This window comes from Solanum lycopersicum, chromosome 8 (assembly GCF_036512215.1).
Source record: "Solanum lycopersicum chromosome 8, SLM_r2.1".
Classification (NCBI taxonomy): Eukaryota; Viridiplantae; Streptophyta; class Magnoliopsida; order Solanales; family Solanaceae; genus Solanum; species Solanum lycopersicum.
Window position 1 is genome coordinate 65,091,433 of NC_090807.1, and position 11,949 is coordinate 65,103,381.

The 11,949-nt window shown below is 33.9% G+C and overlaps 2 protein-coding genes and 1 pseudogene across 2 annotated transcripts; all 3 read left to right on the forward strand.

Moving 5' to 3' along the window:
• Positions 1-1,584: 1,584 nt before the first annotated feature.
• Positions 1,585-3,996, forward strand: LOC101245978 (flavonoid 3'-monooxygenase CYP75B137-like). Its single transcript, XM_004246093.5, has 2 exons — positions 1,585-2,574; positions 3,262-3,996. Exons 1-2 carry the CDS (start codon positions 1,630-1,632, stop codon positions 3,880-3,882), a joined length of 1,566 nt encoding a protein of 521 aa, XP_004246141.1. The 5' UTR covers positions 1,585-1,629; the 3' UTR covers positions 3,883-3,996.
• A 1,038-nt stretch (positions 3,997-5,034) lies between these two features.
• LOC101245389 (flavonoid 3'-monooxygenase CYP75B137-like) lies at positions 5,035-8,012 on the forward strand (annotated as a pseudogene).
• Positions 8,013-8,860: 848 nt separating this feature from the next.
• LOC112942072 (labd-13Z-ene-9,15,16-triol synthase, chloroplastic-like) lies at positions 8,861-10,189 on the forward strand. Its single transcript, XM_026032647.2, has 2 exons — positions 8,861-8,908; positions 9,140-10,189. The coding sequence occupies exons 1-2, from the start codon at positions 8,861-8,863 to the stop codon at positions 9,764-9,766; spliced, it is 675 nt and encodes a 224-aa protein (XP_025888432.1). The 3' UTR covers positions 9,767-10,189.
• Positions 10,190-11,949: the final 1,760 nt, after the last annotated feature.

Consider the following 11,949-nt stretch of genomic DNA (forward strand, 5'->3'; position numbering starts at 1 on the left):
ATAACTCTAAATATTTGCGTAATGATAGTTCAATTTCTTTTCATATGTAGGAGATATCAAGAATTAATATCTTTAGGCGTGTAAATAGAAGATTTTTAGACATGTAAATTCGGAATTCTGTCTCCACTTGAAACATTCATTCAGCAAACCTGCTAAAGCAACAGCCTACTGCTTTTCTTCGAGTCATTCACTAGTGATTCCTTTAAAAAGAAAAAATAAATAAAAAATTTGGTTTTGCTAGAAATTCGTCAACAGTTAGTCTTAAATATTTTGGGCTCTTGGTCTTGATTAAATATCGATTTCCATTGAATCAACATTGTAACAGTATGAGTGGGGACTGGAAAGATATCTCTGCTTCATTTTCATTGTATGCATCCGCCAAATTAGTTTTTTTCTTCATCAGAAATATCTCATTCCTTCGGATAATTAGTCTTATGTTAATTATTGTCCCTAGTTTCTTCGAAATAGGGGTATAGATCACTTTTGATCTAAGTTCTTGAATTGACTCTATTATGATTATAATTAGTGTTAGTGAAAAAACTTACAAGATCATAAAATTGCAAGATTACAATTGAAAATAAAATGACAAAATTAATCTCTTCAGGCTGAGGGCAGATATCTCGCTCTCTTTAAGGAGATTCAAGCCCACTGCAGCAAATGTTTTCACCGGTCCAGCAGTAGTCCTCTTTGACTTGTCCCCTCCAGGATACAACAGCCTTCACAAAGTATAACTCAACAACTCTGGACAAGAATTGAGTCCAAAGCTCCACAAAAAAAAACACTTCCCTTCAACTAATCCTCTTGTGTTTTGTGTGTACCAAACCAAATGAATACCATCACTATCTATACTACAAGAAGTCTTCCTAGCAATGAATAGGAAAATAATGGAGCTAGTAAATAGTGAAGATAATGGTCTTAGGATTTTCATAGGTTACAAAGGTTACTATAGAAGTTACATATGTTACAAAGAGTAATGGAGGAATTAAGATTGAAATAAGTGATGGATAACCAATGCTAATGGATGATGTAGAAGTTATCCATTCCAATGTTTATTGGAATGTCTTTATCTCACAATGAATTCAGCCAATAAAGCCGAAAGTAATGGCATTACATGGCTACCAAGTCAAAAATGAATAGCATGATTAAATTGGTAGTTTAAAACACAAATGTCTATCAATGATCATTCTTATAACTCCAAAATAAAGCAATTTAATATATTAAATATTAATATTAAAATGCTAATAACCTAACAATTAGTTTTAATCTGCTAATTTTGAAAGGAAGCATCTTTTTTTTGCTGAACTAAATGCCAAACAAATTTTTCTCCTTTCCATGTTTCTTATAATACAAAACAAAGTATTTTTTCCGTTTCAATTAACATCACGAGATTCAGGAGAATACTGGGAATCCAAAGAAAGAAAGCATCTTTTTTGCTGAAAAATCAATGATGAACAAAATGCCAAACATACTTTGCTCCTTTTCACGTTTCTTATGATACCAAACAAACTACTTTTTCTGTTTCAATTAACATCACGAGATTCAGGGGGTGACTCTGATTTGTTTTCATGGCACTGCTCCTTTTATATTCATCTAAGTTATCTCATTCCTTCAGAGGTGCAAAAACTTGAGATGTCTCTCAAATTCTTCAAACCCCTTTTTGATTCTTTCCCATGGCCCCTTCAACAACTCAATGTTGAGCAACAGGCTATGTTTTTCGTCTGTTTTCTTGGTTTTTTAGCTTTACTTTGGTTTTTCATCAGTAACTCGAACAAAGGTCTGCCACCAGGGCCTAAAGCTTTGCCCTTGATAGGTAATCTCCATTCTCTTGATCCTGAACTTCACACCTATTTTGCATCTCTGTCCCAAATTTATGGCCCCATTTGTAGAATCTGGCTTGGTCAAAAACTTGGGATTATTATTACTTCACCAGAATTAGCTCGCGACGTTCTAAAGGATAAAGATATTATTTTTGCTAACAGAGACGTGCCTGCTGCTGCAGTAGAAATTTCATATGGTTGCAATGACATACTTTGGAATTCTTATGGACCACAATGGCGAATGATGAGAAAGCTTTGTGTTCGCGATATGCTTAGTTGTTCTACTTTAGATTCTGTTTGTGCACTAAGGCGAAGGGAGCTTAGACAATCGATGAATTACTTCTATAGTAAGAAGGGTTTACCAGTGAACGTTGGTGAGCAGATGTTCTTGACTGTGTTTAATGTGATTACAAGCATGTTATGGGGTAGCACAGTGAAGGGTGAGGAAAGAGCTAATCTTGGGGCAGAGTTTAGGTATGTTGTGAGTGAGATGGCTGCGCTGTGCAGTATTCCCAATCTTTCCGATTTCTACCCAGGTTTGGCCTGGTTTGATTTCCAGGGTGTTACAAAGAAGATGAAGCTGCTGTTAAAGAGATTTGAGAAGATATTTGATAGCATGATTGATGAAAGAAAAAAATTGGATAGAAATGGTGTTGGCCAAGAAATCAAAGACTTTTTGCAAGTTTTGCTGAAGTTGAAAGATGAAGCAGATCCCAAAATGCCTATGACCATGACTGAAATCAAAGCCTTACTTATGGTAAGTTTATCAGTTGTGCATTTTACGAAAACTTGTTTTTTTCCAAAAAGAAACCATCCTGATGCAACCAAAGATGCCTTATCTATATGGATTAGTATTAGCTTACCCTGATCATGATGACAGAAACATCTTTTCTTTTTTATATAAAATTTCAGAAGAATCAGCTTTGTAAACTCATGTCCTGAGCTGTTGGTTGCGTTCTTCTGCTAGGAAAATTCACTTTCATTAAGGGTGTGTTTGGTATGAAGGAAAACATTTTCCGAAAATTCTTTTCCTATTATCTCATGAATAAGTTTTGAAAATATTTTCCGAACAATCTTTTCCAAACATTTTCCTTCTTACCAAACATACCCTAAAAAGTTTGCTTTTTATTTTAAATAGTCATCTGCTTACCTGTTAGGTAGTTAACAGATGAAAAATTGGTTTATAGTGTTATTTGTCATAATAAGAGGATCAAATGCTAATACAAGTTAAAATTAGGATCATAAATGTATTGAAGAATTATTGTGGCATGCTACCATGTTATTGGACTGCCTTTATAGAAGAGTCCGCAAATTTAGCATCTAAAAATATGTGAAGACTTAACTGTAAATTAAGACGGTGAATCTTGAACTGAACTCCAATATACAGTTCTACAATTACAAAAATTGTTGTACATGATAATAACTTCACAAATACTATGTACAGGATATGATTGTTGGTGGAACTGATAGTACCTCCAACGCGATTGAGTTTGCGATGGCTGAAATTATGATTAAACCAGACATCCTGAGGAAATTACAAGAAGAAATAGAAACAGTTGTGGGAAAGGATAATATTGTGGAAGAGTCTCATATTAAGCAATTACCATATCTCTATGCAGTTTTTAAAGAAGTATTGCGTTTACATCCACCTGCTCCACTATTGGCACCACATTCTCCTAGTGAAACATGTACTGTGGGAGGATACACTGTTCCTAAAGGATGTTCTATTTTCATAAACGTATGGGCTATACAGAGAGATCCTTCTATATGGAAAAATCCAACTGAGTTCCGTCCAGAGAGATTTTTGGACGATAAATGCGATTGTAGTGGAAATGATTTCAACTATCTCCCATTTGGTTCTGGAAGAAGACTGTGCGCGGGGATAGGCATGGCAGAGAGGATGTTCATGTATTCACTTGCTTCGCTCATTCATTCTTTCGACTGGAAATTGCCAGAAGGAGAGACGTTAGACCTCACAGAGAAGTTTGGGATTGTTCTGAAGAAGAAAATGCCTCTGGTGGCTATACCTACTCCAAGATTGTCTGATCCAATACTCTATGAGTAAGATGTATTAGAAATGTTTGGATTAGTGATACTAGACTTAGCTATGCTAAGATTATTATCATCTAAGATTATTATCATCTATTGTTTGGTTTGATGTATTAAGAATAATTATGTTTTTAACCTACTTATTCATGTATTAATAGCACTTGTATTGCTAATACCAGACTATGTATTAGTTATTCGCTCTACTAATCAGGTTGCACAAAATGAATATCCTACCAAATAAAGTACTCCCTCCGTTTTACTATATTTGTCCTACTCTTCTTTTCATTTAATTTAACAAATGCCCTTTTTAGCAACACTTAAATTCCAACTACAAAATTAAATGATATTTCAATATATTTGATATATCTTTAAATTAACACCGTGAGATTCACAACATGTTGTCTATGTTGGGAATAAACCCGTCACAAAAATGAAATTTGCAGTAATAAACTTCAAAAACCACAACATATTCAAAACAAATAATCCGCTTTTCATTTTCCCACCTCATTACAATATCGCTTACACACTATATTTTTCCTCACGGACTATTTTCCTTTGTGATGCCTCTCTCTAGTGTGCTACAGGAGTAGTTTTAATCTCTTCCATGTCTCCAAGGAAATTGAAGTTAGCCAAGTTAAATTGGTAAATGGGATGAACCCCACTGTATGAGTGGGGACTAGGGAGGTAAATGTGCTTCATTTTCATAGTACTGGTTTTTTGTCTTAGGGTGTGTTTAGTACGAAGGAAAATGTTTAGTTGAAAAAAAAAAGGATTTCTAAACTTTTTATGTTTGGCAGATGAGTAAAAAATATTTTCTGAAATATTTTTTTTAATGTTTGATTGGTGAATAAAATATTTTTTCAGGAAATATCATTTATTTTTTGATTTGAGACTAGAATATATTTTTTAGGAAAATAATTCTGATTTGAAACCCGATATTTGATTTAGGACACGACCCCGACACCCGAAGTAGGGGGTAGGGTAGGGGTGGTTTGGTGATAGGAGCAAAAATATATTTGAAATTTTAAAAATAAGAAAATTTAAAATTTTTAATTCTTTTTGAAAGTGGATGGTCGAGTACGGGGTATGGATAGGTTAAAAAAATATTAAAGGATAAAATAGAATTTTGGAATATGTTTTCCTCAATTTTAGGAAGAAAGTCATTTTTTTAAAATTTGAAAAAAATAAGCTGATTTGAAAAAACATTTTTCAATCATCTTAAACTCAAACAAACATGATCTAAAATATCTAATTGTATGAGCAAAATTTCCTGAAGTATGCAAAAGCTTTGCTTCTTCCAATTTTTTCATTTCCCTCAAGTAATGTCTCTCAAATTCTTCAAACCCCTTTTGGATTCTTTCCCATGGCGTCTTCAAGAACTCAATCTTGAGCAAAAGGGTGTGTTTTTCTCCTGTTTTCTTGGGTTTTTAGCTTTACTCTGGTGTTTCATCAGTAACTCAAACAAGAGATTGCCACCAGGGCCTAAAGCTTTGCCCTTGATAGATAATCTTCATTCTCTTGATCCTCAACTTCACACCTATTTTGCATCTCTTTCCCAAACTTATGGCCCCATTTGTAGAATCTGGCTTGGTAAAACACTTGGGATTATTATTACTTCTCCTGCTTTAGCTCGTGAGGTTCGTAAGGGTAAAGATACCATTTTTGCTAACAGAGATGTCCCTGCTGCTGGAAGCGAATTTTCATATGGTGGCAATAACATACTTTGGACTCCTTATGGGCCGAAATGGTGCATGTTGAGGAAAATTTGTGTTCGCGATATACTTAGTTCTTCTACTTTAGATTCTGTTTATGCACTAAGGAAAAAGGAGCTTAGACAATCAATCAATTACTTTCTATAATAAGAAGGGTTTACCAGTGAATATTGGTGAACAGATGTTCTTGACTGTGCTTAATGTGATGACAAGCATGTTATGGGGTGGCACAGTCAAGGGTGAGGAAGGAGCTAGCCTCGGAGCTGAGTTTAGGCATGTTGTGACTGAGATAGCTGCGTTGTGCAGTATTCCCAATCTTTCCGATTTTTACCCAGGCTTGGCTTGGTTTGATTTCCAGGGTGTTACAAAGAAGATGAAGGTGTTGGCAAAGATATTTGAGAGCATAATTGATCAAAGACAAAAATTGGACAGAAATGGTGTTGACCAAGAAACCAAAGACTTTTTGCAAGTTTTGCTAAAGTTGAAAGATGAAGCAGATTCCAAAATACCTGACCATGACTGAAATCAAAGCCTTACTTATGGTATGTTTATCAGTTGTGCATTCTACTAAATTTGCTTTTTCCAAATGAATCTAAAGGAAATCTTCCTCTCCCCAATTCACAAATTTCAAATTAATAATAGTCATCTCTGCATTATTAATGAGTAGCCTAGAATCAAGTTTGTATTTGTCTTCCACTATTCATACTGGCTTACACTGATCATGATGGCAGATCTTCTCTTTTTTTTATATTAAAAGGATCAAAATCTAATGATACTGATTGTGGGCTTGTTAATTTATAGAAGAATATGGGAAATGAATTTCAGAAGAATCCGATTTGTAGAATCATGTCCTGAGCTGTTGGTTGGGCTCTTCTGCTTGAAAATTTACTTTCATTACATGTGGTCCTGGTTACAAAGTTTTTACTTGAAATAGTCCATTTCGTTACATGTTAGGTTGTCATAGATGAAAAATTGGCTTATTTATTACCATGTTATTGGACTGCATTAAAGAAAGAGTCGGCAAATTTAGCATCAGATAATATGTGAAGACTTAACTCATTCATTCTTTCGACTGGAAATTGCCTGAAGGAGAGACATTAGACCTTACAGAAAAGTTTGGTATTTTATTGAAGAAGAAAATACCTCTGGTGGCTATACCTACTCCAAGATTATCCAATCCAACACTGTATGAGTAAGATAAAAATGTGTTTGCAGAGTGTCGTGTTCTGTGTGATGAAATTAAGAATATAAAACCTACAATTCAGTGTGCTTGAATTACCACTAGTTCAGTAGGTCTATTCCAGAGTCTTGGCAACATACAGGCATGAAGCTCCTGTTTGTAAGATAAAAATAAGCCCCAATTTCATTCTGTAAATTCAGAACCTTATGAAAGGCCTGAGCTCTGTTACAGTCATGGTCAGTGATAATTATTTACTTAGTGGTCATATAACGCGTAAAAATATCACATCCTAAAAAACAATTTTTTTTTCTTTAAACCTTAGTTAGACACATCAGTTCTGCTTTGAAGCTGAAGCACCAGTAAAGTTGAGCAGGTATGTTCTTATTCATCGTGTGGTTCTGCACACTTTCAATGTTCAGTTTTTTGTCTTGTCCAACATATTTTTATTCTTTAGGATATTTTATTTTTATATATGGTATTGAAGGATTGAGTTTTTCTTGGCAAAAAGGACCTTATGTATGTTATGTCAATTGTGACATGTGCATTTTCTACTATATAGGACAAGTCACTTTCTTTTGATGTGTTATTCATTGGTCCCTTCTGTCGGGAAACGAAGGATAACACAAGGATATTCATAGTCCAAATAATGGGGATAAAATGGAAAAATAATAACATCAAGAATTTTACGTGGAAATCTTTGAACAAGGAAAAAAATTACAAGCCAAGAAGAGCAGCCGATATCACTAGTTAAACTGATGTAGAAGTCTTTATTTTTAGAATAAAATATGTCCATTTTTTCCACCTTATTTGTCTGATTTTGACTTGATATGAAATTTAAGAACGAAACTAACTGGTGTCCTTACAGATACAAGTATTAGAAGTGCTGAAAGTGTCTTAATACTAAATATGGAACCTTTAAAGGAACTTTTTCTAGCAGCTTTCACCCTTTCAATTGTATTCCTTACAATTCTGTGGTACAAATTGGCATCACACAAGAAAGAATCGAGGTTGCCACCAGGACCTCGTGGTCTTCCGATTGTGGGATTCTTACAATTCCTCCCGACCAATTTGCATCACCAGCTCACGAAGTTATCTCAACAATATGGTCCAATTTACAAGTTTTGGCTAGGAAGCAAACTATGTGTTGTGTTGAATTCACCATCCTTAGCCAAAGAAGTTGTTTGTGATCAAGATTCTGTTTTGGCTAACCATGACCCTCCAATTGCAGGATTAGTAGGTACTATGGTGGACTAGATATTGGATTTTCCCCTTGTGGCTCATACTGGCGTGAGGTGCGCAAACTGTTCCTAAGGGAGATGCTAAGCAACAGGAACCTTGAGGCCTGTTATAGCCTTCGGAGGCACAAGGTCAGAAAGACAATCAGAAATGTGCATACCAAGATTGGTAACCCTGTTGACATTGGTGAATTGGCCTTTCTAGCTGAAATAAATGTAGTCATTAGTATTATCTTTGGCAGCAAATTTGTCGAGAATATGGAGAAGTGTAGTAAAGATGGAACTGAATTCAGGGAATTGGTGGTGAAATATGGTCAAGTGATGGGAAAGCCTAACATATCAGACTTCTTCCCTGTGCTTGACTTACAAGGAATACAGAAAGTGATGGGAAAGCCTAACATATCAGACTTCCACCCTGCCATAAGTGAATGTGTCAAGATGCTTTCGGACCGAAGAGAGGGTGAAATCCAGAGGAATGAGAAGAAACATCTTATACAGATCCTGTTAGAGCTAATGGAACAGAAAGACATTGGTATATCACTGGACTAAGTGAAAATTAAGGCCATCTTGGTGGTAAGTTATATCGTTCCTTTATCTTTTCTATATTGATTTATCAGTCCTACAAACTTTTTAAGACTACTTTAGCTAATTATGTGATTTGAACATCTAAGTTAAGAACTCAAATCCATTCTCCAATCACATGTTGCTCACGTATTCAAGCGGTGGAAGCAGTCACTAATGTTTGCATCAGGATAGGTTGTCTATATTAAACCCCTTGTAGTGCGGCCCTTCTAATGCGGGATACTTTATGCACTAATCTGTCCTGTTATTTATAGTCTTGTAAATATATACATACTCCTACTAAACATGAATGTCCCCACACACACACCGGAGTGGAACCACAAGAAGTTACAGGTTTGGCAGAACTAGTAGCTTTGACCTGAACTATGTACTTATAGTAAGAAATTCACTTAATATGTATAAATAATTTATCCAGAACTCCATAAATAAAAAGAGTTGTGTTTCAGAACTCATAGACTTAAAATTCTGGATCCACCTCTGCCTACAGGTAGAACCAAGCATTACAAAATTCCTGCTACAAGTAATTTCATTTCCCCTATCTTCATATGTGTTTCTGCATTGTAGGACATTGTGATTGGTGGGACTGACACTACAATCACGACGGTTGAGTGGGTAATGTCTGAGCTTCTGAATAATCCGGAGATAATGTCAAAGGTGCAGCAGGAATCGAAACATGTTGTAGGGATGAATAACATTGTTGAGGAATCCCATTTACCAAATATGCATTATCTTGATGTTGTTTTAAAGGAGACGTTACGTTTACACCCTGCATTACCATTACTTCTCCCAAAGCGCCCGAGCCAATCTGCAATAGTAGGTGGATACAAAATACCTGAAGGAACTAAAGTATTCTTGAATGTTTATGCAATTCATAGGGATCCTCAAGTGTGGGAAAGTCCACTAGAGTTCCAACCTGAAAGGTTCTTGAGTCCCTCGACAAATTTAGACTATGCTGGAAATAATATGAAGTACATTCCATTTGGATCAGGGAGAAGAATTTGTGCTGGAATTCCTTTAGCAGAGAAAATGCTTATGTTTATATTTGCTTCATTGCTTCATTCCTTTGACTGGAAACTCCCTGAGGGAGAAAACGTTGATATTTCGGAGGAATTTGGACTCGCCCTCAAGAAAAGTGAGAGGCTATTGGTCATCCTTACTCCCAGTTTACCGAACTTGAAGCTATATCAGTAAAACCAAGAAACTTTAAGGACCTTGACACGATTTTTCCCACAGGTTGTAGTATTTATAATATCAGAGTACGTATTTGTTGGTTGGTCACTTTCTTTCACTTGTTCAAAGTTCAAACTAGTTGTTGTCACTACTGCATTATTGCTGAGGTCTGAGGAGACGAGGTTGCATTTACCCGTTTTTATCTTTTGAACTTCTCAAAAATGTCAGCTTGGTGCATGTCAGGTCCTGAGGATCCAATACGGGTATGACAATATTCATTAGTTTGTTGTAAATAATGAGTGCGGGTAAAACTGGACTTGTCCTTATTTTAGGAAGGATGACTAATAGTCTGTTTAGTCAAGCTTCCAAAATCTGTTTATTTTGAATAGTATTTTTTTGTTAGAAGTGCTCATTGAATGAAGTTATTTATTTCTTTTTTTTGGAATATAGCAGTTTGTCCATATCATTGATTTGTGTTTGATCAATATTTTTGTCAACTTATGCTACTAATCGAAAATACTTATTTTTATCCTAAAAGCTTGGTCAGACAACTCAACTCTCTGAATAAGCACTTTTGGCTTCACCAAAGCTTGGTCAAACAGACTATCAATCTAACAGATACGAGAAACTTTAATTTTTGTTTCTCCAAAAGAAATGAAAGAAAAAGATAAAAAGGGTTGTTTTCGGAAATTTGTGAAACAACAGCTATTTTACTGGTTTTTTCTTTGAAGTTTGAAGCACCAGTAAGGTTGGGGAGGTATACTGTATAGTCATATTCATATTGTGTTTCTGCAGAGTCATATATACTAGTTTCTGAGGACGTGCTTCGCACGTGTGTTTCATGTGAATTTTTATAGATACGTTAGAATGACTAAAATCTAATGGAAATATATATGTAAATTGTAATGAATAATAAAATGTATCAATTACAAAATTCAAAGACTTACGGCAATAAAACATTCATAGAAAACTAAATTAAGAAGTCTAACAGAGTGAAAAAAAGATAAAAAGAAACAGAATATTTAAGAAAAAAATACAATATAGACATTATTCTTATAAGATTGATGTATATATAGATGAAAAAATAAGTACAAAATTAGTACATAACTCTCTGAGTTTTTATCGACTCCTTTCATATCCTATAAAAATTCAAGAGTCTTCATCATCTATTTTTACTATAGAATAAAAATAATAGCCTATTAATCTTGATAGGGGTTTCATGAGATAAAGAAGTTAAATTTATATAAATAGAATAAAAGGAATATCAAAAGATATCTTAAAGTTTTAGTTTAAATATTTGGAGGTTATGAATATGAAAAGATAGAGTTATGAATATTAAGAGTATAAAAGTTAAATAAGTAATTAGAAAATAATAATAAATAAATGAAGAATATGAAAAAAAAATTAAAGTGAGCAAACCATGTAAAAAGAACAACCACAGTTCTTATCATGCAATTAAGCATTAATATTTAATAATAATCAAGAGGACATTATCAATGTGCGTCTCCATTTTGTAGATTTGCACCTTAAATTATTAAATTTCGTTATTTATCATAAAAGATAATACTTTATCCACATCAATTATATTATTCATGAAAGGCGTTAAGGAAAAAGTTATAAGAAGAGTAAAAGAAAAGAAATTTAGGTAAAGATTTTTTTAAAAAAAGTTATAATTATTATATACATATAGATTATAGATGATAAATATTAATAGATTAGATATTTAATTAGGAATTAATCTTAGGAAGTCTAAAAGTCATTAACATTTAATTAAATTTATACAATCAAATATTTAAATATTTTATAATAATTTAATTTATAAAAAGGGTAAAATCGTAATTCAACTTTTAACTTTTTTGTTCATGCTTTTTGTAATATATGATATATATATATATATATATATATAAATGTGTGTGTGTGTGTGTGTGTGTATATATGGTGTTAGAATATTGAGTTTTCCTTGGCAAAAATCTCTTATGGTATGTTATTTATGTCATATATATGATGTTGGTAGGTCCCTTCTAACTTTTAAGGTGTTCAAATATGACCAAAGAAACCTTTCCTTTTCCCAGTTCAAATTCAAACCAATTTTGGTCACTGCTCCATTATTGATGAGTTGATGTCGTGATGAGGTTGCATTTGACTTTAACCGTTCATGTCTTATCCAATGTTTCTAGATTTTTCAAATATATATGTTTCTTGGT

What these genes read in the sequence shown, in the direction of transcription:
- LOC101245978 (XM_004246093.5), top strand. Translation starts at nt 1,630, where the DNA reads ATGTCTCTCAAATTCTTCAAACCCCTTTTTGATTCTTTCCCATGGCCC. An exon ending in AAATCAAAGCCTTACTTATG is followed by an intron (nt 2,575 to 3,261) that starts GTAAGTTTATCA and finishes TACTATGTACAG; the next exon opens with GATATGATTGTTGGTGGAAC.
- LOC112942072 (XM_026032647.2), top strand. Translation starts at nt 8,861, where the DNA reads ATGAATGTCCCCACACACACACCGGAGTGGAACCACAAGAAGTTACAG. An exon ending in GGAACCACAAGAAGTTACAG is followed by an intron (nt 8,909 to 9,139) that starts GTTTGGCAGAAC and finishes TCTGCATTGTAG; the next exon opens with GACATTGTGATTGGTGGGAC.